Here is a 25,000-nt window from a genome sequence, read left to right as displayed (position 1 = left end):
GCACGTGCTTGCGACGACATCGGAAAGAAACTGTTCTCTGGAGTAACATCACGTGGTCTGAAAATTTAAACGGGAAAACAAAATGTACAAGCTGAAGAAGTCTATTATCAATCCCTGTTTGCAAGTTAAAGTTTGAGTATGTGTGAAAGCTGACCTGTCCTTTGTGGTACATTCCCCTCCAGACTTGTTCCGTTAGGCCTTGAGAGTAATCCACTCCATTCTCTTCTGAAGCGACCTTATTATGACGGACAAGCCATAATAGGTGTGTTCGCACAGTCTTCAGATGTCGCACATAAGATAACCCTGTTGACATTGAATTGCTGTTTTATCGCACAAACCTATCCTGGGTCACTGTACCAGGAAAGTGGTTCAGTTTGGACGAGAGAGAAAATTGAAAAACCATGCGGGAAAAAGTGTTTCTGTCGTTTAATTTCTTGACAACCAGTACTGGAAGAACTGAAAAAACAGATTTTCAGGTTCGAACCCAACCTTTGACACATACCTGACTTTTTACCTGTCTTTTGCCATTGCCAGGAAACAAACCAAAAAAAAACCAGAAAATCTTTCATATGGGTCCAATTCACTATTTACCACCATAATTATAGTTAATTGTAAGTTTGTCATCGTCAAATTTGAAAAAAGTAATTTTATGACATCTACTTTTTTTTCCCAGAAACCTGGATTTGATAACTGAATAACTAGTTCAAAATTAAGTAAATGAGTTATAAACTGTCAGCCATCAACTCACATCCATTGAAAGCTCGAAGAGTCATCTGTCTTCTCATGGTTTCACAGGCAGTGCTTAGACATTCCCTGAGAAAACCAAACATTCACACTACAACTTGTATTTCTGAATGTTATGTTTCACGTGTCATGTTTATATATAAGTCGACAAGAGGATAAACATGCTAAATTCAAGGACATATGATGCAAGTTTAAGAGCAAAGAATGAACCTTAATTGCCAGAACATGGGGTCATCAACCCAAGGTGCCAGCAACTCCCCCTATACTTCATGTCACAGAAAAATGATGGAGGAGGGATGTCATGTATGTAGATGTTGTGTTGTGGTTCAATTTTGATTTTTCCTTGTCTAATAAATAATTAGCATAATCTCAAACAAAGGAAAATCAAAATTGAACTGTTTGAAAAGTTTTGGAACCAGGAAACATTTTGAACCTGTGCACAACATATTATCTAATGCCTGGATATGGGACAAAGTGGTTCAGACAAGCTTGGGATGCTAATCAATAGGGGAGGGCTATCCCAGTTTCCCAGATGATGTGCCTTATCCCACCCTTGTATTAAATAATATTTTTACAAGGATTAGCTAAAAAACAAACTCACATAGTGCGTGGAGAAGACTGTTTCTGGTTTCTTTTAAAACTGGACTGCACTCGTGCACTGAAGTCTTGTCGTTTCCATGGCAAACCAGTAGGCTTCTTGAAAGATTTTTGGGAAGAAAATCGATCCATTTCTTTACTCACTAAAATAAAACATAACACATTTTGGATCAAATACATGTTTATATATAGTAACATAATACAAAAGAAAAGCTAAAAAAAAACATCAGACTGAGAAGCATTGCATTCTTTGAGTGCGACCAACCTTAATTTTTTTTTAATTTAGTTACTTAATATTAGTAAATTAATTTGATCATTAAATTTCAGGCAGGCCAGAATACAAACTTTTTACCAAGAAACTTAATGACCTTATGATTCACTAATGTTTAAAGGGTAAGTTCAACAAATATAATTTATTAAACCCTAATCAACAAATGTGTAAAAATTGTATCAATTTTATTTGAAGAATTATTCTTTAATAAAAGCTTCATTCCTGCAGAAAATTATGTCAGGTAGTCAAATTGACAGTCAACCTTTCTCCATAAAATGACACAGCAACTGACTTCACAGTATTCATCCCTTGGGATAATTTCACTTATATTAGCAAAACCAGTCATACCGTGGGTCTATTACTGCATGTATTTTGAGGTCAGTGACACTTTGAATGAAGGCAATAGTAATAATTATTGCCTTCAATCAGTTATTGTTGAGAAGGATTATAAGAGCTTTTGGTTATGCGCCTTGTTCCCTTTAACGCCCTTGAGGCCTTTTTTGACATTTTTGAAGGAATGAACTTTGAGTGGTGTGATGAACACATCATTTCCTGTGTGGACTTTTGGCCAATCACACAAAGCGTGGTGGCGCAAGCTTGTTTTGAAGGCTTTCTTGCTTGCTTTTTTGGAGTTGTTTTTCTTTCCAGAATAAAAGATTTATTCAGAGTTTTACCGTTTGCCCGTGATTTACACCGAGGACTTCCGAACAGCAATTTTTCCTACATCACAATAAACTGCATTTGCATAATTACATAGGGGTTTATTGAAAATTCTCTGCGCTGATTGCTTGTACTTGAGGTGATCACTACACAATAATTACCTATCGGTATATATTTTGTTTTTTTTTTTTCCTAAATGGCCGCAAGCTGTTTTGTACAGGAAACAGACGAAGAAACGTATTCTTTTAAAGAAAATGGATATCTTTCAAATAATCACCTAAGTATGTAATTATAAAAACAATTATTCATCTCACCTTCAGTGAATAATGATTATTGTTTAAATTATCGTTAATCGCTGTAAATTAAGCAGAACTTACTAGGAACTTCAACAATTTATAATAAAGAATTAAGAAAAAAATTATACCCAAGTCCTCTGACTTTGTTCCAGACACCAATCTAAACACATAATCCTGGTTTGTGTTTTCTCCCTTTGACAACACATTTAGCCGCAGGTTGTCCCCTGAAGGGGTCTTTTTGAGTCTTGGCAGACCAAGTCCTTTGGAGCGTGGATTAAATAGGGGTGGGTCAAGCTCCCCATGTGGATGAAGTCCATTCTCAAGGCAGTTTAAGAATGACAGCAGAGAGCCTGTTGTTGGGAAACGAATTGGTGGACGCTGGACACCATCTTGTCCAATGAGTATAACCACACCATAAACACCTGGAAATAATGACAACCTGCTTTTAACTTACATGATTCCAATTTTGAAGCTCAAAGGGGTTGTGGAAATTATGATGGGGTTCATAAAGTGATTTAATTATTTTAAGCCCAACTTCACTATAAAAAGGTTATGAAACAAAACATTGAGGTGTGAGCTCACCATGCTGATGACAGTGGATATAGACAACATCATGTAAGTTGACTGTAAGGGCGTAGTCCCAAAATTGACTCTTTTCTCTTTCACATGATCCACTCATCAACTTATTTGGCGTCCACTTTAGGAGCAAACTATCATTACTCTTGTGTAATGACAAGTAACCTGCAATGGGGTGTTCTTCATGCTGTGAACAAGAGTTCAAAAACATTCTTTCAATTTGTTATTCCACTTTGAAAAATATCTTGAAAAAGATCTTACAAAATAGCTGCGGGGAACCAAGGGTAGATGATAGGTCTGTAAATAACTAAATCAATTAATCGTAACTATAATTACAAAATTCCAGAATCTCATTGGTTCTATTTGTCGCGTAATCGGCACGTGATCACGTGTCCAATTACAGGTATCCAATTTGAACAACTCCAAATTGGATACCTGTAATTATTGGACACAGGACACCATTTGCGCATCAATCACATATGCACTGGGTCTTTCTTGCTGTTTTCCTACTGTTTGCAAAACACATTGAATATAATTTTAACTTTTTCACACAATAAGGTATTCAAAGACTTTTTATCCTCGAATATTATTTTGTAATACATTTAGTTATGATAAATTAGTAACGCAATCTCATGTCATACAATTGGGGGAGTAATTGTGCTCGTAATTTCAAATCAGTCCCGCGCAATTTTAAAATCACTCACACAATTACTCCCTGAATTGTATTCCACTCAGTTCAACTACTATTACTAATTTGTAAATATAAGAGAAATGAATGATACAAGATTGCAGCAGGATCTCTATTTGATCACTTTACCGGTTCAAGGTAGACATTATTTTTGCCATACAAAAGTGCAGCATGGGAGTTCTGATGAAGCGACTCTATGTGTTCTCTGGCTAATGATGGAGCCACGGCTAAGTTTTCCTCATAAGATGACATCCTAGCTCCGAGTTGTGGCCTAGAAGTTGACGTTGGCATTCCAGGCATCTGTTGAAACAACCCACTGTGAATTCTGTGTCTTTGAACTAATTCATCTGCAGTGGGATCAGTCCAATAACTATCAGGAGTCTTCATCTTTGAGAAATCAAGAGCACATGGACCATCTGCAAAAAAGCAATTGAAACATCACTACGTATACGCTTTTCTGTAACAACTAATGTTTTAATTCATACATATGCTAGCAATACATACATACATATGCTAGCAAATGCAAGGTTATGAGAATTACCAAAAAGAAGTCCCCTTTTACCTTTGATTATCATATAAATGGGGCTAAGCTCAATTCAGTATCCTTGCACAGAGACCTGGGTTTGTTAACTAGTGATGTTCTCTCTTAGAATTTCCACATTGCCAATATTACAGCTAAGGCAAATAGTATTTTAGGCCTTATGAAAAGAACATGTCGGGATGTTAATGATGTCACAACTCTTAAGACTCTGTATTGTAGTCTTGTGAGGCCTAGGGTTGAATATGCCTCTCAGGTGTGGAATCCTTATACAAAGGGTAACATTAGTCGTATAGAGTCAATTCAAAGAAGGGCAACAAAATTTATTCTTAAAAGCGACAACGAATATTTGGTTAGGCTTCGTAATCTTCGTTTGTTATCTTTAGAGGATAGGAGATTTATGGCAGATGTTGTTTTTTTTTTATAAGGTGGTTAATAATCATGTTCGCCTGACCCTTGATTCTAGGGTTCGGTTCTCGAGGGATGTTGACAGGGGATATGCATCGAGAAGTATGGATACTCCAAACCTTTTAACCAGTCTTTCTAGGACTAATTTATTTAAATTTAGTTTTATGAAGAGAATAGTTGGGGAATGGAATAGTCTCCCTCCTGATATTAGAGGAGCATCATCTGTGGAAGATTTTAAGTTGAAGGTTTCTACATTTTAACTCTTTGAATTTTTGTACATATTTTTTTAGTAGGTATATAGGTAGATCGGAGTTTCCTCCTAAAATGGTGCTGTGTGCTGATTCTTCCCATTTCAACAAAATTCTTAAGTAAATATTTTATTGATGTTTGCTGAAATAAAGCATATTAAAGTAATATCATTATTTCTCATGCATGGTGATTAAACTTAATTTTAAAGAAGTTTAAAACTCCCTTAATTACTGCAAAATAATAAGCATAAAATGACTTCTTTTAGAATCTCAGTTATACAAGAATACATGTCCTGCTTTTACTATGTAAGTAATAAATCTTTTTGCTAGTTTTTTAGTATAATGCAAGGATGAAATACAATACAACGCAATACATAATAATGCAAAAAATCATTTAAATTTCAGAAAATTTGATACATACATTGTAATACGATTACATACTAGTAAACTGACCACTCCCCATTGGGGCTTTTCAAGGCCAGTGAAACACAATCAATGAAATGACAGAACACAACAACAACAACAACAACAGTTACTGTTAAGAATCCTAGCTGGCCAGACACAAACCAGTTGGCTATTCACAAGTGCAGCTGAGAAGCTGCGAACCCAAATATTCAATGAGTGGTCAGAACCGGTCTTGAATCCAGGATCTCCGGATCTTAAGGCAAGCGCCCTACCCACTGGGCCACACTGCCTTCAGTATCAATGAATGTTGTTTTGTACTCATCTGGCAGAAAAACAGAAGATGCAAAAAAAAAGGGCTCTTACACCTTGCTTTTAAGTCTTGGTGCTATTACAAAGAAGTCGAAATCACATGGTTTTCTTCTTGGTGACAATCCCATTTCCCCAACGGACCTGTTCCCCTACAATAATTAACTACCTGTACTCTGGCTGTGCATTTACGAGTAACCAGTAGTTTGTTCTTGATAGGGTGTAGTCGGGCCTGTTGACTGTACATTAATTACTTTGTGTTTGACCAAGAATTTGGTGCTTGTTAGTAATCACTTAGAAAGTAACAATACATGGTGTTTTGTCGATTACTTGCTGGAAATAACAACATTCTAAATCACTTGCCAATCCCATTTCCACATCTGACCTGTTCCCCCATAACTACTCTGACTGTGCATTTTATGAGTATAGTACCTTATAATAATTTATAAACATCAGTTTGTTCTTGATAGTGTGTTACTAATGAGCCTTCATTTACTGTTGGCCGTTCTATATTAATTTGTTTTGCTTGACCCAGAATTGGGCGCTCATTAGTAATCACTTCCAAAGAAAGTAACAATACATGGTGTTTTCCCGATTACTTGCTGGAAATGACAAATTTACTATGTTCTGAATCACTGTTTTTAAACCATTCCCTTGTGTTTAGTGACACAAAAGATTTTTTTTCTGTCTGACGCCAGACAATTTCACACATAACTAGGGGCTGGTTCAGGAATAAAGGGTTAAACAAGGCTGATATATATATATTTTTTTTTTACACAAAACGATGAAAGAAGAAAATGTACAAGATTAAAACCCTAAAACACAAAACCTTATCTTACAATGGGCCATTTCTGAGTTGCTGTTTGTCTCGGTTTCGAAGTGAGTCTTGGTGCTCAACTATTGCAAGGGAAATGAGTTTGATTTGCATAAGAATACGCAACTCACTTCCATTTGAATGGTTGTGCACCAGGACTCACTTTGAAACTGAGACATACAGAAACGGGCTATTAAACTGTCATGTGACACATGGACAGCAAAATAACTCCACACAGAAATTTAACAATAATAAAGCTAAACTTGTAACAAGATAAACAACCAAAGCCTAAAAAAGAAATAATAATTATGCATAATATCACTAAACCTAACTTGAACATTGCCGACAAGCATGTTAAAAAAGACTTTAATAAGGGGATAAGGGGATAATTCCAATGAACTCATTAGTCATAACATTCATCATTAATCAAGACGGTCACTAGATACTAGTTGCTATACATGGTTTACCATTAGGTAATTGCTTCCATGGGCTGAGTAAAATTAAAGATTAATATCATGCATATTTTCAGAAGTTGCAAAAATTGCCCGAGTCACAGCTCCCTGTAGGTGAGGGTTGGTTGCCAGTGTAAAGATCCTGCAGTTTCCTCACAAAACATAATAATTTATATAGCTTTGTAAGTGATCAACCCATTAACCTATAGTTGTACACTGGCAACTGAACATCTATGGGATGTGACATTCATTTGCTTTTGTGTAGAGATATAAAAAAGAACTATTTTCTAGTAGAAAGATGAAGCTGACAGTACTGAGCCCTAATCTTTTTAATCAAGTTATTACAGGGACGATAAATTTCAAACTATAAAAGTGGAAAGGGATATATCTTGAATCCAAGGCATTTTTTTGATCAACCTGTGTGAAATCCTAATTCAGAACACAATAGCTACCTCAGAACCGCAAACACAATGTTAATCATACAACTGTATAATAACTTGGGTGACAAACAGTCAATGTCATTTAATTGAAAGTTTGACTTTAATTTGATAAATTTTTGGAAATTCCAATTATAAGACCTATCTCCTTTAAATAAGACTTATCTCCTTTAAATAAGACTTAAACCTCCTTTAATATACCTTTAAACTGCAAACACAATCATGTTAATCACACAACTGTATAATAACTTGTGTGACAAACTGTCAATATCATTTCATTTAAAGTTTGACTTTCATTTGATAATTTTTCGGAATTATTTCCACTGATTTTCTAAGGTGCTATTTAGATCACAGTATCTCACCACTGAGAATATTAGAAAAATGATCCATTTTAATGTCACCAGGAGAATTAAATTGATATCCTAATATCAAGTTGACTTTTGTACTCTCCTGTATTGGTTGATAATTCTAGGGAAAATAGTTTTGGCTGAAAATGGTAACAAACTGGTGAGATGGAATTATAATTTTTAACCAAACTCTGTCAATAATTATTATTTTAATAGATTATAGATTTGATGACTAAGCAACATGATTTTACTCACATATAAAATTGCCCTGAGGGCTCTGAGGTTCAAGGTTATCTGTTTCCAAAAGTATTTTGAATATTGTCATGTTCTTACATATAGCACATAAATTATGTTGTCCCCATTGAGTACTTATAATAACGTAAAATGAATGTCATTGTCATAGTAATGTCATAATACTTTTAGAGGTTAGGCAAATATATAATGCGTACGATATAACTACCTGGATTAAGTTAATCCAGGTAGTTATATCGTACGCATTATATATTTGCCTAACCTCTAAAAGTATTATGACATTACTATGACAATGACATTCATTTTACGTTATTATAAGTACTCAATGGGGACAACATAATTTATGTGCTATATGTAAGAACATGACAATATTCAAAATACTTTTGGAAACAGATAACCTTGAACCTCAGAGCCCTCAGGGCAATTTTATATGTGAGTAAAATCATGTTGCTTAGTCATCAAATCTATAATCTATTAAAATAATAATTATTGACAGAGTTTGGTTAAAAATTATAATTCCATCTCACCAGTTTGTTACCATTTTCAGCCAAAACTATTTTCCCTAGAATTATCAACCAATACAGGAGAGTACAAAAGTCAACTTGATATTAGGATATCAAAGCCTACTGAACGAAAAAATAAAATCATGTCTTTATAAGACCTTAGGATTGTGCCATTTATTCCAATCTTTACCATACACACCGTCAAAGGTTTTCAATGAAAAGGACTGCAATATATCTTTCTGAACATTGGTAAAACCTTCAATCACCACTGTCATTGTTTTTGACGTACCAGGTATTAACCTTTAAAGATAAACTACTGCTAAATGCTAACTTTCGTTGGAGATATCCTGCACAGGATTTGAGACATTGGAGCCAGCGTAATAAGGATTCCAGTTTAACAAAATAATGATCATTGAAAAATGACTTCATATCAAAACAAGTTGTGTTCAGATTTTAATTAAACGAAATAATTAAAACTGGAAATTACTAAAAAATACATAACTTTTCCCATTAATTTTCAAAACAGGTTCAATCTGGTCTTACAGTACCGCTCAGAATTAACCTAACATGGAGCGCGTTCCCGAACGCGATCAGAACGAAACTTGAACGAGAAATGAAGCAGCAACAGAACGGACATGGAACGGGGGCAGAACGGATATGGAACAAACAAGTTCTCTTTAACCTGTTCTCTAGAACACGTTCTCATCTGCAGGAACGCGTTCTAGAGAACGTCCCCGCTTAGCGAGATTTACGTGTACTTTGTGAAGTCCACATTTGTTAGCATTAGGCGCGTGTCGCTTGACACCCGGCCCGGTTAAAAAAGGGATTGGTGTTCATTAGGCCGCTAAATTAAACGCTTGATTTTAAGACTACAATTGGGAAACTGTAATAATCTGAAAACGGAGATGGAAAGTACATTTCATGTGCATTTAGCTGGTAAAGAGAAAGTTTCAAAATATCTTTCTGTTTTCAATTAAGAACAAAACAAAAAAACCTGCACTTCAAATCAGCGAGAAAAACAGCTGCAGTGAACGGGATTGAGATGTTAGTGTAAATATTTTCTTTTTCTCAATATGGCCAAACTATAGAAACGAAATTAAAAGTGCGATATTTCGGATCAAAATGTAACACGTCCAACGAAAAATTTCCGGATTCCACCAACTTTGTCTTTGTGCTGTGCGCTAACAAAGCAAAATCAACACAAGGAAAGTATCAAAATAAACAGCAGACATAATAGACAAGCTTTTGTTTTCGGTATTATTCCAGATAAATACTTTGTAACAAAGAAATAACAGATAAACTTTGGGTACGTATTGTCGGTAAGCGTTTGACAACCAATACCGTGCCCAAGGCCAAATTTATCCGCAAGTCATCTTTTGTCCTTGTTTTGCTCACTTTTTGTATACAATCAAATATTATATTTTTGCACAATTGAAAAAGAAATCTTATTGATCACTGCAATAATTTAACTGTTTTTATTAATATCTCTAGCGCAAAAACTTCGTTTTAGGAAAAGACTAACTGTTTGACTTGAAGTTACAACTTCATCTCGCAGTGAATGTTACCGGTTTTTGTGAACGCGTTCAAAGGAACGCGTTCTTTTTCTTGTAAATGCGTTACATGGAACGCGTCCAATGGAACCACAAGAGAACAGAGCTGGAACGGATTCGGAACGGGTATAGAACGGATATAGAACGGATAAGAGAACGGAAATTGAATGAATATGTAACGCGTTCCGTTCAGCGTTCCCTGTTAGGTTAATTCTGAGCGGTACTGTAACTGACCCCTGATGAAATATGAATGATGGAATCATTGGTCATCGATCAACAACGGCAAGAAAGATTTGAGCTGACGTTTCGAGCATAGGCCCTTTGTGAACACAATTTACTCTTACGAAGGGTTAAGGCATCATGGGTAATGAGCCATTATACCATGATCTACAAACACGGCAAGCATATGCATGATTTTTTGGGCCTTTTTATTTTTATTGTAGTCTAGTTTTCTATATTTTGGGGGTGTTTTTGATAAAACAATTATTCCACTCACACTTGTTGGATATGAGATGATTATAGCCAACTCGGCGCTACACACCCCCGAGGGTGGAAACAGACTGAACTATTTGTGGCCACTGCAACTATATATTATATTAAAGTCAACAAATGTAATTAAACTATAGCCAATGAAATATGGCTGTTCCCACGCGTACGGTTAACATCCCAAAGCCAAGGCGATTCAAAGTTGTGTTCGTAAACAGAATAAAATAATGTTTTTTTCCCAACTACGTAACAAAAGCAGAACTAAAAGCACGTCATCTCACATCCTGACCAAACAGGTCACGCTCGGTCCAGAAGAAAAACTTCTAGAAACGAGCGATCGCGAAGAAATCGTCTTGTATACACATGCTTTGGGATGATGTAATTTGTTTTCGCCCAACCAAAACCTCTCACTCCAGGCTGCATTGGGACTGAATTGTCTTTTTTGTCGAATGCAATCAGAGTTAAAAACCAGTTAGCTTCAAAGAAAACCCCAAAAAGTCGAAAACAACAAAGGAAGCCACAAAAGAGAGCAAGAATGACGTGACAGATGGACACGAAAACGAGGCCCACAGCCCCTGCAAAAACCTAGAGGGGCGGCCAATTTGCAGTCCACAAAAAATCTTGATTTCTCGCGCCTGCGAAACCAAATTAGGATGCGTTCTCTTGTTCCTCGAGAACGCCATCATTATAAATTTTAATAGTATCTACCAGCACTCACCTAAGAGTTCAATGAATATTCTTCCATCAGCAGGGTCACGCAAGAGTGCTTCAGGCTCATAGAATTGGCTGCAAAATGAATATATAAATACAAAACTGTTACTTTTTATAAATTGAAAGATTAATATAATAATTATTATTATTTTGCATGCTGTAGTTATAAAAAGTTTAAGACATTTAATGTCTCTTTGGTTTTTAGTTTGCACCAAATCATGACAAAATTTTAAGCAGTGATGGTATACTACTTCAGTCTAAAGTGTGGCAAGTCATACCCAAAAAATTAAGTCACAGAGCGACTTGGTCTCTGCCCTCATTGATCAAAAAGAGCCCCAGGTTATCCAGGTGGCTTGTCTAGGTTCTTCTCCGACAAAATTCCCCATTGGTCTCAGGCTCCACGACGTCTAGTTACTAAGCAAAAAGATACCTCATTCTTCTATTCAGGCACATTAACACCATCTGCTGTTAATTAATATATAGTTTCACATATGTATCCCAGTTGTTTGCAAAGGTTTAATAGGATCTATTTACTCAGGACTCTATTAAATTTGACAAAAAAAATGCAATTTGGAAAAAGTGAACTTTGACAGGGTGCAAGCTGAGTCAGACATACATGCCTTTAATGATATTATTAAGGGCTGTAATCACTGATATAATACTTTTTTTCTTTTGTTTTTTCTTTTGTCTACTATTTTGTCCTATTCCAAATTCCCCTTTAAATTTAATGCAAAAAGAAGTTTTGCAATGGCATGCATTGTGAGGCCCTAATTACCATGTAATCTTGTGCGCCTGTCAGGACACGTAATTTAACAAAAACTTTAAAGAGTTCCTTAACTCTAGATTAACTAATACCACACACCCCACACACACAAAAACTTGGGGTTCAAATTGGAAAAACACACTCCTGTCGTTGATACGTACCTAGCATTGGTATGAAGATCCTCCACAATCTTGCTTAGAAGTTTTTCTAACAAAGCAATTCTAATCCACAAAAACTTGCCACAATGCCCACTGATGTTATAGCCATTAATTTTTCTGTTGACACTACTGTTTAGTGAGGCAGTAAAGTTTAACTTCATTTTAAGAATGGGGCTCTCTGCAAAACATAACATAGTGAGTGACATTAGTGAGATTTTAGGATTCCGTTTAAGTGCAATAATTATTTAATACATAACCTAATAATTATTACATTTATTTAGTGGATTACTGAAGGAACGTGTCAACACAAAGAACCTTAATAGAGGAACTATAACTGTAACAATTAAACATAACGAGAGTTCACTATACAGACTACAGTCTGAAATCCTTCAGATTCCAGGCACCCAAGCCTTGGCACAGTCTCACTGATGAAATACGTCCTGCCCAACTACTTAAATGCTTTTATTGAATAAATTAGGGAAAATTTTAAGTGAGTTTAATTTAATGTTTCTCCTTATAATTACTTATTGTGGTTGTGTTTATTAATATTGTACAGTTAAGTAATTTGATTTGTTTTATAGTTAATTATTTACCATGGTATATTTAATTAGTTGTCCATTGGACGCTAGGACTGTAACAGGTTCAAAACACCTGTGTTTAAATAAATACCTCTTACCAACTGAGTTTAAGGTTTGTACTGTAAGTTACGGGCCGAGTTTTTTTCCATTGATTTATGCCTGGCCCATGCAAGGAGGATTTCTAACTTATTTATTTATTTATATCTGAGGTAATCAGATGAGCAGGAAAGGAAAGTAGTTGAAGTCAAGTGGAAAGCAAGTGGAAGCAAGGTTCAACTGGCACAAAGATTTTGATGTCAAAATATGAAAAAAAAAATACATCTTCTTGGCTTTTTGAAATAGTTGCTTGCAAGATTCAGCAATGAGTAAATAGTCTTTATTCATCAGATAAAAATACATATCGGATGTTGTGCAATAAATTAATAATATCTAAATGTGCAAAAATACAAATAAAAAGAAAAGAATATAGACAATTATCTAGTTCTAAAAATCTAAAAATTATATAAAATTATATTTAGCTAAGTTATACTTAAAATCTAATCTATTAAAAAAGCTATTTTTGAAACATTCTGTATTTAATTTTAATATTGGGTCTTAAAGGCCCATCTTCAACCAACAAGCTTTTTGACCGTTTGTTTTTGTTATGGAAATTTGCATTGCTTATCGTAGCGATCTAATTGGATGAATTTCAGCTTTGGCAGAATTTTCATATATGAAAATTCTGCAGCACACAATGCCTGTCGGTTGAAGGTGGGCCTTTCAACTAAATCTATTCCTAAGGAGAGCAGACGATTCTCCATACCGAGGGAGTAAGCTATTCAGACAATGGTCTCTGTGCTTAAATTTTTAAAAAGATGGCAATCACATTTTTCTACAAGCTCTAAAATGTTATAAGAAACCGATATATAGCACCTCTTATAACACCTATTCAAAAACTTTGAACAACGTTAAGAAAAGAAAAACTAGCTGAATAGACTGAAAGACCATACAATATTTTAGGAAGCACAATTGCATTAAATAGGTGATCTATGGTATTTCACTTTGTGTATGTCCTTCGTTGTGCAAGGTTCTAATAATAATTAGTATCACCCAACTAGTGGACTAATGCAAATCCTGCATTTAAATTGGCTACGCTACTAGAGGACTATTGGTAATAGTCCTCGAGTAGCGAAAAGCGTGACGGTTAGAAAAATTCACTGCCTGACGAGGGAATTCCACGTTAAATTTCACGTTAAGGGCCCACTGACGTATTTTTTGGGGTGCGTTGCTAAGGATGTAATGATTAAGTAATTTGAGAGAATTTGGCATTGTTTTGGTCAGTTTACAACTTTTGTAACCCAACGACCCTAAATATGACGTCATCATACCACGTCCATGGTCACGTGACCAATAAAAGAAAACTCTAAATTTGTCTCCGTGCTACACAATTTGGGTATTTAATCGATGGTTTGATAATTTGTATTCGTTTTTGCATCCAGCCAAGCATGGTTTTCTTTTTATTTTGAAAAATGTTCTTTTTAGAGACATAAACGATACTGAAATACCCATAACTTTTTCAAAAAAGATGATTTTAAAAAATCAATGCTTAGCTATATTCTGTATTTGGGGATGAAACGTGTCATGTAAAAAAAAATTGAATTCAATTTAAAACCGCCGGAAATTAAGCTTTTTTCTCAAACCGGAAGTCAGTTCGCTTACGCATGCGCAGTTGATCTGAGAACGAGCGCGGGGAAGGGCGAGGAAAAACCTTTCGATGGAAACAACAGTTTGTGCGGTGACTTTAGCTTGTGAGTGGGTTTTCTTGTCAGGTCATGATATGATGACGTCAGTTACCGGAAGTAACATTTCACTTCCTTAGCAACGCGCGATAGATCCGTCTGTGGGCCCTTAAATAGACACTCATCGGATTCATTGAGCTTTGCCTTGAAATGCAAAGTTATCTTGGATAGTGAGTTCCAAAATAAAGATACTACTATACTGCGTGACATTCAATAACAGTGGGTAGTGATCCAGAACACCTCTCTTTCGAAAGATTAATTCTTTGCATTTACTGGTGTTACAATGCATGTGATTTGCATTTGTCCACTCCATGAACTTGGACAAGGCAATTTTGGATTTATCTGGCAAATCTCTAGAGATGGAGACCAGAATTGTGGAATCATCTGCATATTTAAGTAATATGTTATATCTTCGCGCCCTTCTATTTCCAAGTCATTAAAGAATAAGTTAAAGAGATAAGGACCACTCTGCAGCACTACCCTGAGTGGTACAAACGGTTTTACAAGTTTATGTAACATACATTTGATATGCCCTTTGTCATTAATTAAACTGTCAAATCAACTAGCACTGCTTTACCTGGCAATGAAAACTTGTCATCCTTGCTAGCCTCCTCATCTCCAGAGAGCTTTCTAACAAGTTCAGCAGCAGGTTCTGATAATTTGGCAAGTTTCAACAGCACAGACTGGGTGTCCTGAGCTGGGAGAAGACCAGCAGCTCTTTTCTTTAACCCATGAGCAATGCCTGCTTCAACTGCACCTGATAAAATGATAAAACAATATTAATTTCATCAAGTATCATACACGTATCCAGACCAATATAAGAGTCTTCATTTTAAAGGATGCAAAACATCCTTTAGTTCTTAGTGAAATCTTGAAAGCTTTTATAGGTGTCCCATTCCAAACTTTGACCCAAATACACAGTTACAAAAGAGACTTCTGAGCATAAAAATGTTCAGAGGTTGAGAAGTGGGTGTTATAACGATGGATACTAGATACATGTAATGACGAACACTATTTTCCTGTATGACTTTCAAAAAATTTGTAAGAAATGTAAATGCAACTTTCAGCATGTAAATGAAACAAAACTGTTTCATGTGAAATTCTAGGATCATCCAACTTCTTGGATCTCCCTCCCGACATATTGAACGATATTATTGCTGGCTTGATTGAATTAAGACGAAGAGAGAATTCCAAAATTTGTTTGCCCTGCACAATAAGTTGAACTCATGTTTCCAATAATATGGCTGTAACATTATCTTATGAAAAATACAATGTACTTAATTCTTATCTAATTGCCATTGATGTCACCATAATTTGAAAGTTTAATTCTCTGGATAAGTGTTCTTTTCAAATGGGCAGTTAAAGGAGCATGCATGCATGGATGCATGACTTAGTGTTACCTCTTTCAGCAAAGAAATAAAATTTTATTATATCATACTAAACTCAAAAAGAGCTTAGAAAAAAAATTAATGCTATATTAATGTCTGACAACTGGCACAAATTTTAATATACTATAGGACTCTTGCATTGATACAAGAAATTGTATAAATATTTTTAGCTCAAAATAATAATAATAATAATAATAACATTATTATTATTATTATTATTATTATTATTATTATTATTATTATTATTAGGTATCAAGTTACAACAAAATGTGACCACTTGAAACAACTTTACAATTAACTCAAAAATGGCAGTCAACATGAGAATTAAATATGTAAATTTTAAAATACTGAATTAGAGTAATATATTCATATCAGGTGAAATTATTTGAATTCCGTAGACGGCGAGCGAATCGTTTTTTAATTTTATTGTAATTTGTTTGTTACTTTACGTTAAATCTACAAGACAACCCTTGACAACAACACGAACACAACCCTTGCTCAATAAGATCTACTTTGTGGGATCTGTATACTGAAATTAGCAGTAAAAAGAGTTCTGCTCCGCGGTCGCTGCGATCACAATAAATGATTTTAAAAAATAAATTTGTCACTTCCTTGCGTTTGGCACGCTACTTTTCAAAATGACTGTCAAAATAAAACGAGAACCCCTAAAGGGAAAAAGAAAGAGAAGAGACGGCAATTTTCAGAAATAAGAAAAAATTGTTCGCGCTAAGCTGCCTTGTTTTTTCACCAATGTAAAATTTGCAAATAATATGCTTGACTGCGATGCAAATATTTGACAAAAATACCCAATCAAAAACATAGCTCCCAAAAATCTTCCATCGCGTCCAAATTAACCTCAAAAATCACGACAAAAACAAAAGACAATCCTGGAAAACACTATAGTATTTCTTACCACAAAGGGAGGTTATACTCGAGCTGTCTGCGTGAATGAACTTCTTCGTGACAGCCTCTTCCATGAGCTGTTTGACCTGGAGACCAAACAACACAATATGGTACAAACTCTGCGAATGTTCAAATTATGATCATCGGAGAAGCATGGCTGCATTGCTGTTCGAAAATCTTCGTTTAAACAAAAAATTAAAAATTATTAAAGTTCAGCAAAGGCGCAACAAACCAGGTGAAAATATCAACGGCGATCAAGTCTCGATTGGTGTTCAATCTTGCAGCGACGGGAAAATATTATACCCACCTCTTTCTTGACATTTTCCAGCAGTTTCTTTCGCAAGTCCTCATCTGAAAGCCAATAAAAGTAGAGCGGGTGTTAAGTTGCACACTTTATAGAAACAGCTTTAAACCTGCGAAAAATACGAGTTCTCGTCATATTTTTACCCTTCAAGGGAGCCATCTTGGTCTTCCGGACAAGCTCGACCAAAAGATGAATATTCAATCAGTCTCGACCAATCAGGGCTCAAGACTTGCCGAATACTATTTTTCCATTTTTAACGTGTTTGACCTCCATAAGATTATCGTAGACTTCCTATTGGAGGGCAGCGAAAATAATGTTCCTCGAATTCCCATCGTCTATATTTGGTTTGACAGTGTTTATTTTGTTTGACGAACAGTTTTCCTACTCGAACATCTGTCATAAGTTTACACTGATTCAGAGACTGATAAAAAGTTTAGCATTCAACACGTACGATGATTTTGAAATAAATTACACCTAGAAATGACACGACGCAGTTTCAATAAAATATCGTTTTACGAAAAAATTAACGAACCCCCGTTAAAAATGAAAGTAGACATGGTATATTACCCTTGTTTGAAGTGCGTGAATCTAAATTTCGGTCAGAACAAACACAATCGTAAGCTCGGAAATGAAACTGTCTTTGTCAGCTCTTCGGACAACTTGTCGGGGTTATAAATAATATTAAATAACAATTATTTTCGGTTTTCTGCCGGCCAAAAGCTATTTAAGCCGCTGACTTTGGCTCCATCTACTGGTGTGTTCTACTGAATTTGATTGTTTCATAATTTTAAAAATGTATAGACTAACAACGAGACATCGCGCGAAGGACAAATTATTTCTTTTATAAAATCTTTTTTTTCTATAACACCGACGTACTTCGGCTGAAAAAATAAATCGAGAGTGCTTCTAACAGGAGTTACGAGGGATTTTGGACTGATCGAATGCTTGTTTACTATCAACTATGAGTAAAATAATAATAATAATAATAATAATAATAATAATAACTTTATTTATCCTGGTAAAAGACTGGACAAAAGACTCGCCAGATCACAGTTCTATGGCCAGACTTGGTTTACTGATAGCTTCAGTTGCTTTATGCAAGGTGGCATATTCAAAATAACAAGAGATCGTAACTGAATTTTAAAATGTCATACAGAAATAAATTTATCGAAACAATATTCATTCATTAAAAAAACCTGTAAGACCGTCGATGCGTAAAGTTATTCAAATTCCACAAAAATAAAACCTCAAGGAACAAAGCCAGTTTATTTTCATACTGTAATGGCTTTTCGAGGCTTTGTTCCCTGGTGTATTTTAACATATGGGAATAACTTCACGCTTCGGTGGCTTAAAAAGCAAAACCATAAAGAAAACGCGGGCAACACAAACATAAGCGACAAAGGCTCTATTACTTTATGCTGAAAACGTCGCTGAATATAAAACAAACGGGTGGGAAAGAATGTTTCATATTATCATAATGGCCAAGGTATAATTTCTTGGTTTCGCAATAGATAAATTTACATAAAGAAGTACACTACATCAAAATCATTATTTCTTTCATAAATCGAAAATCAAAATAAGTCAGCATGCAGAAGGGAGTTGACTGAATAAAATAACTGGCCGATGAGCGAGAGACCAATTTTCGTGCCGAAACTGCTTGATTTAAATTCAATTTAAACACTATAGCACCCTCAGGGTTTAGACTGATGATTGAATATATTTATTTCTTTGCCAATTCCTCAATGGTTACTATTTTGATTAAATTTCTTCAGACACAGTTGACGTCAGATATGAATACTACACTAATTGACTAGATCTTCCTTTCCGTCAATCACTGAGTTCCTGTGATATTTTAAGTAACTTTTTAATGGTTTAAATTCAATGATAAGCACTTTTGTTAGGTCTTGGCATTCATGAGTTAATAAAAATACCATCGGATGGACTGTTTAACATATTAATCGCTCCTGTTCTTTTCTACAGGCTAAACCCCTGGCGTTTTTAAGACTCCACTGAGTTCATTCTACTCGTGTCGGTACCGACACTGTGTGCGAATTTCCTTATCTGCATGATATATCTGTAATATGCCTTGAAGCAAACGTTAATCAATGATTACGGCTTGGGAAGGGCAGTGAATGAAGATTCGACGTTTTGAATGGACCGGAGAAGGTGGTTAAGAAATGGAACTGTGCAAGCGCCATCAGAACGAATTACAGTACTATTACAAAATGTCTCAGTGGAACCACCGCATCAACTGAAAGTATCTGAAAATTTGACCGTCTTGCAAAAAAAGTTCCTTTAAAATCAGATCGATGAAACTGGAACACGCAATGCTGATTTTTTTAGTGGACCTGACAAATTACTTTACGTTAAAGATCAGGAATTCTTTTCGTATCGCATTCGAGTTTTAGACTAAATGGATAAAAGATGCGTGGTTCGGTTTCCCGATTCAGATGCAACCAGTTTTGAGGTCTTGACAAAAAGACACTGCATGTGTCGCGTAACCAAGCGGTCGCTCTTGAAAAGAAAAAATGCTTAGGGTTAGGGCCACTTAGGGGGCTCTTTTCGTCACTATGTGAGGCCTCAGGCAGTTCAACGTCCTCTTCAAAAACGACAACCTTTCCCAGAAGTCAAGGACACGCTGTCCCTACCCCAGATAGGAGCATTAGGTATACTAAGCCATTCGATGGTAGCAAAGAAACCAAGCCAATGCCCCAATTTTTGTTTATTATTTAATACAGCCATACCTGCTTCCTCGGTGGTTTCCCTTTCCATTTGATTGTCATTTCTTCTTGTTACATTCCATGGTACTTTTCTGGGTTCAATTAACTGGAATAACAGAGTGTTCATAGTGCAAGAAGAGAGAGATCGGAACTACCAAACGACGATCGAAAGCTACTAGCGAGAGTCGTGTTATCAGTGCGAACTAGTGCGCGCTAAAATATTGAGGTAATCCAATGATTCACCGGTGCATCAGAAAACTGGAATCTTTAGGTTCACGGCTTCACTTTGCGCCATCTTTCGATGGAGTAACAAGAAAACATTCTTATACAGAGCTCAATGCCGGTAACAGCAGCTGTGTGACGAGATCTTTGAAAGCGCTTCGCTTGTGAGTCTGAAGTCCCATTAATTAAACTCCTGTTTTCCAATTGTGCCACACTTTCCATTCGGTAAATTCACCCCTTGAAGTTATATATCACTCAAACGTGTGATTATATTTTGTTACTGGGGCACTCTTTGCATGAGCGACTAAGAGAGAGATAAAAGTTCCGAAAAATATATTTAATCATATTGGTTTAAAACTTTGTTTTGGGCTTTGAATAATTCATGGCGTTTTCAGTGAAAACTAAGAGAAAATATCATTGGATTCTGGTACCAGCAAAGTTTTTCGACTTTCAATCGAAATCAATTAAACATGGCCTAGTTTTTTATACCTTTCACCATCTTACGAGTTTTCGCAGAAGTCAGTATGATACATTGGCATTAAGTACTTTGGATATATAGACTCCATGCAGTTTCCAATAAGGAAAGCTTTAGCGATGCATAATGTATTACCGAAACGAGTTTCCTTTGCCCTCATATCAGTTTGATTTGTTCAAGAATGGAATTTGGGACAAAGAGCCATCAACGCAGAAAGAAGACTGAAGAAGGGAGGTACCGATCTCACTTCCTAGAGTTGAATCACTCTATCCATCCGTTCCCGAGTTCAAATTGTACTCTTCCTTAAAAAAACCATTTCTCCTATTTTTTATTTGGGGCTTTTTCCCTCTCAAATCTCAATCGTACTGACCTCATGTTCCACTTCCCCCCAAGAAAAAAACTCAGGGCTCCGTATAAAATCATGATCGGAATGCACTTTTTTGCCTATTCTGAAATTTCAAAACTCAAAACACCTGCTTGACATTCCTGTTTTCCATTTGCGAATTGTTTTCTACCATTTTGACCTCTAACGCGAGAATAATTCCAGAAAAAAAACAAGCAGTTTCATAGTAATTAACCCAAACTGCCTAACCGAACACCACATGATCGAAAACTAAGTTACGGGAGAAGTCCGCGTTAACCGTGGCAAACAAATATACAACGGGGAGGAGGACGACGACGACGACGAAGGTAGGGAGCGGAGGGAGAGGTCTTTCTCCACCGGAATGCCGACGGGCAAACGACCCTGGAGAGACTGGGAATTAATATTAGAGAGATTTAGCATTTCGATCGGCATGTTCACGGTAAAGGTCGAACGTCGAAATAACAATTGCGTTTTGCCAAAAACGGAAGAAACTTCATTGACATCGGCACACTTTTTGGCCGGTTAGTGACAGGTATCAAGTAACTTCTGAAAAACCGGAAATCAGTTAGAATGACAGAATTTTCATGGTATTATGACAACCACCGAGCAACCTTTCGTTTCCCGTTTCCCGTTTCACGTTAACGCGATGATAAATCCGTCTCTAATGTTGCGTTAACGTGAAACGGCACACAGAAGACTGGTGCTGCTTGATAAAACCCGGCATGAAAAGTCTGTTACTTGATATCAGGTGGCTACGTAGTCTCCTCCGCAGTCATTAAATAGGGAGCTTAAGCACGCGCGTCATCTCTAATGCAGAAAACATACTTGGCAATGTAAATATGGTTGTGTAAAGACAAGTTAAAAGAGAAAACAGTTCAATTCCGGTTGCCGTCCCCGTCTCAAAAACGCGCGTGCTTAAGCTCCCTATTTATGGTGTCGTCACGCAACTCTCCTCCCCACAAACAGCTGCGCACATTCGAACAACATTCCTTTCCCTTAGTGAGGAGGAGCGTTACATGACGACACTAAAAAGGGCTGCGGGAGAGACTGGTGGCTACCAGGCAAGAAAAGAAACTAAAGCCGCTTTCCATTTGACAAAACTGACCAGCCAGACCGGCCTAGCTCTACAACGCCTTCAAATTAATATACTTTGAGGATGGTTTAGGCCTCCAGAAGAATGCGAGCGATTATCATGCAAGCATTCATTCCAATTGTTGCATTTTCGTTGCAAACCGACGGGTCTAACCGGCCAGTTCGCACAAAAGGAAAGAAAAGCGCCCTAAAATCAACCAAGTTTCAAGCACTTTTAGGAAAACCAAAATTTCAACCTAACGATTACACGATGCTAAAATCTCTCTGGCCCCAGTTGTTCAAAAGGTGTATAAGAAGGCCAAAACGGTCGACGCAAGAACGGATAACGCTATCCAATGGATAATACCAAGAGAAAATGAGGGGACAGAGAGGGAGGCTCCCGGTCCAGCCCTTGGGATATGTCATGTCCACGAAAGTTATTTTTAGACGAGCGGAAGTCTTTGTTCTAGCGGACGTCTGTCTTCCGAGACGTCCGCATACAAGTCAACCTCGGTCTGATGTTTGAAAGAAAAGCAAAGATTTCATGTAATGGCGGGCGAAGTGGACTTAACGTCTGCATGCGGACGTCTCAGAAGACAGAGTTCCGCTCGTCTAAAAATAACTTTCGTGGACATGACATATCCCGGCCAACGCCCTGAGCCTCCCTCTCTGTCCCCTCATTTTCTCTTGATAATACTAATACAGCTGATCCCAGTTGCTCAAAGACCTGATAACTTTATCCAGTGGATAAGCTAACTAACCGTCAGTTTCATTCTGTACAAAGATTTCAGATTAATATTTGCCCTCGTAACTGTGAAGATGCACACTCTAAGGACATCTGGTGAAAACGTGTGTAAGAAAACCTTGGCCAACGTTTACTGTGAAGTATATTTTATACTCTTGATAGCCACTTACCCAATGGATAAAGTTATCCGCCTTTTTGAACAGCCGAGGCCTGGATAATAAAGTTCATTAAATTGGGCTTCTTTTTTAAAGATTCCGCATGCGCGCCCAAACTCATGAGTTACCCAGTGGATTTAAGACAATAACAACATATTTTGCTGTTTTCTTTTTAATTTCCCTAAATTCTCCTCACTATCCTCAGAAACCTTGATGTATTTCAGTCTGCTTCCCCAACCCCTCCCCCCCTCCCCCCCCAATAAAAAGAATGACAAGCAATCTGCAACATGCACTTTACACCCTCCGCCCAACCACCCCTCCCCCCAAAAAATAAAAAAATTATCCTGTATTCCATTCTTGAAGTGGATATGTATCTCTAAACAGAGGAGTTGTTAGATTTCGAAGCAGTGCATCTGATCCTCGAGTTTGTACATAACCCAGAAATTCCATCACATCTCGGCAGTACCTCTCAATGACATTTACTTCGCAACTATCTGCCCCAATCCGCCATTTATTTAGTGTTTTTACAGAATCTCTTACAACGGACACAGGATTATTCGCTTGCTCTTTCAATTTTGTCTCACTTGGATTAGTTACGTTCCTAAGCCACAGTTTTATACTATCCAACACCTCAAGTCCTGCAAAGTCGTACAAATATTGTAGAAGAGTCAAGGGCTGTTTTGCCAGATCTTCATAACGAACGATCGCATACCTCTTCCGAAAAGTTGGCTGAAGCGTTTTCACTATATGGAGATTTTTCTCCGTCATTTCACAACGAGAATAAACGTACTGTCGCAGCGACGGTTTCGATTTCTGATTCACCTCTTTAAAAAACGACACCATCTTGGAGGACATCATAACTGGTCTTATATCCCGGATCAGGTGAATCACATTGCACGCAAGTCCAGCCTTCTCGCATACTTGAAATATGTTGGCGATAGACTGACCCGGTATTCTCTCTAAAAGCAATTTATAGACAATCGTATCATGTTGCATTTTGCATGAATACTCAAGATCTTCTCGTTTAACAGGTGAGCAGTGTTTAAAATCCCAGCTTGGGTCCCCTGGATTGTATTTGCAAAACGGAGGAGAGCTCATTGCCCTACTTTTAAAACGATAAAATAGTCCAGAATGTTGCGTTATGTTGCTGAAATCACACTGAAAAATACGGTGAAGTAAATCGAAGGCATGGATATCATAAACACCCGGCTTGAGTAACCTAGCATTCAAGACATGTAAAGGCTCAAAAATGTAAAATACTCGCGGATGTTGATTAAAAATATCAGCCAGGAAAGTCGAACCGGATCTGCCATGAGCCACGATTAACAAAACCAGGCGTTTGCTCGTTGAATGCAACGATGCATTTGTTAAATTATACTGGGATCTATTGCGTCCACTTGAAGACTTCAGAGGCTGAGCTGTTTCTGAGACATCAGAAAGTACATCTCTTGAGGCGTGAAATGTGTTCTGTACAATTTTGACACAGTTTGGATGAGATCTCTCTGTGTAGCTGATGAGAAATCCAAGCGAGACGAAAGCAAGTGTTAAAAGCAGGGCAAATAAATACTTCAGTTTTCTTTTTCTGACCATCTTCTCTTCAACTGATTTTCCTTTCCTTCTTGTAGTCCTCCTAATGAAACAGCAAAATGATATTTGATAATTTTACCTAAGAAAACTCTGTGCTTAGCTTTACGCAGATCTAAATCTAGAACATTTACAAAAAGGTTGATTTTGTATTGACCAATCACAGTAAACTTCAGGACAAGTAAGCAAACCTTTCAACCACAAATGAATTAAATTCGCTGTTTGCGGTTTAATTTTCTCCGCCCTCTTGCAAAACAACAGCATTCATCATTGCACTGTTCGTCATTTTCCTCAAGTTCACAATGATTCCGCTTTCTTTCCCACAAACTGTTTTCGGGTATTAAAAAAACGGAAACAGAGGTCTTCGAATACGCCCTAAAGAATGGTCATTTTCTAAAACAACACCTTATGGTTGAACAAGGTCTTCACCAGCGAATAGATTCTTCAATTGATTTTTACGTAATTTTTGCTTCGATTTGCTTAAATGATGCGCCGTCAAAAGC

The 25,000-nt window shown here is 36.7% G+C and overlaps 2 protein-coding genes across 8 annotated transcripts in view; both read right to left on the bottom strand.

The window, feature by feature from the left end:
* Nucleotides 1-20,361, bottom strand: part of LOC137974798 (small G protein signaling modulator 1-like) — a 31,605-nt gene extending 11,244 nt beyond the window's left edge. Inside the window, exons 1-12 of one of the 2 annotated variants that reach the window (XM_068821779.1) lie at nucleotides 19,906-20,361; nucleotides 17,165-17,208; nucleotides 16,868-16,943; nucleotides 15,144-15,323; nucleotides 12,214-12,388; nucleotides 11,297-11,364; nucleotides 3,962-4,248; nucleotides 3,151-3,331; nucleotides 2,697-2,990; nucleotides 1,346-1,484; nucleotides 749-813; nucleotides 155-303 (exon numbers count right to left, since the gene is read on the bottom strand). In XM_068821779.1, coding sequence (XP_068677880.1) covers nucleotides 155-303; nucleotides 749-813; nucleotides 1,346-1,484; nucleotides 2,697-2,990; nucleotides 3,151-3,331; nucleotides 3,962-4,248; nucleotides 11,297-11,364; nucleotides 12,214-12,388; nucleotides 15,144-15,323; nucleotides 16,868-16,943; nucleotides 17,165-17,208; nucleotides 19,906-20,008 — 1,761 coding nt within the window. In that variant the 5' untranslated portion in view covers nucleotides 20,009-20,361. Of the gene's footprint in view, nucleotides 1-154; nucleotides 304-748; nucleotides 814-1,345; nucleotides 1,485-2,696; nucleotides 2,991-3,150; nucleotides 3,332-3,961; nucleotides 4,249-11,296; nucleotides 11,365-12,213; nucleotides 12,389-15,143; nucleotides 15,324-16,867; nucleotides 16,944-17,164; nucleotides 17,209-17,304; nucleotides 17,348-19,905 lie in introns of those variants that run through there. The other variant, XM_068821780.1, reaches the window with a different exon arrangement.
* A 2,547-nt stretch (nucleotides 20,362-22,908) lies between these two features.
* The window catches only part of LOC137977865 (guanine nucleotide-binding protein subunit beta-like protein 1), a 22,089-nt gene continuing 19,997 nt past the window's right edge, over nucleotides 22,909-25,000 (bottom strand). For 4 of the 6 annotated variants that reach the window (XM_068825223.1, XM_068825225.1, XM_068825221.1 and 1 more), the window contains exon 2: nucleotides 23,181-24,543. In XM_068825223.1, coding sequence (XP_068681324.1) covers nucleotides 23,253-24,503 — 1,251 coding nt within the window. In that variant the 5' untranslated portion in view covers nucleotides 24,504-24,543 and the 3' untranslated portion in view covers nucleotides 23,181-23,252. Of the gene's footprint in view, nucleotides 24,544-25,000 lie in introns of all 6 variants that reach the window. The other 2 variants (XM_068825222.1, XM_068825228.1) reach the window with 2 other exon arrangements.

This window comes from Montipora foliosa, chromosome 11 (assembly GCF_036669935.1).
Source record: "Montipora foliosa isolate CH-2021 chromosome 11, ASM3666993v2, whole genome shotgun sequence".
In the NCBI taxonomy this organism is placed as follows: Eukaryota; Metazoa; Cnidaria; class Anthozoa; order Scleractinia; family Acroporidae; genus Montipora; species Montipora foliosa.
The sequence above is the reverse complement of the archived record's forward strand: the minus strand, read 5'-3'. Positions and strand labels throughout refer to the sequence as shown.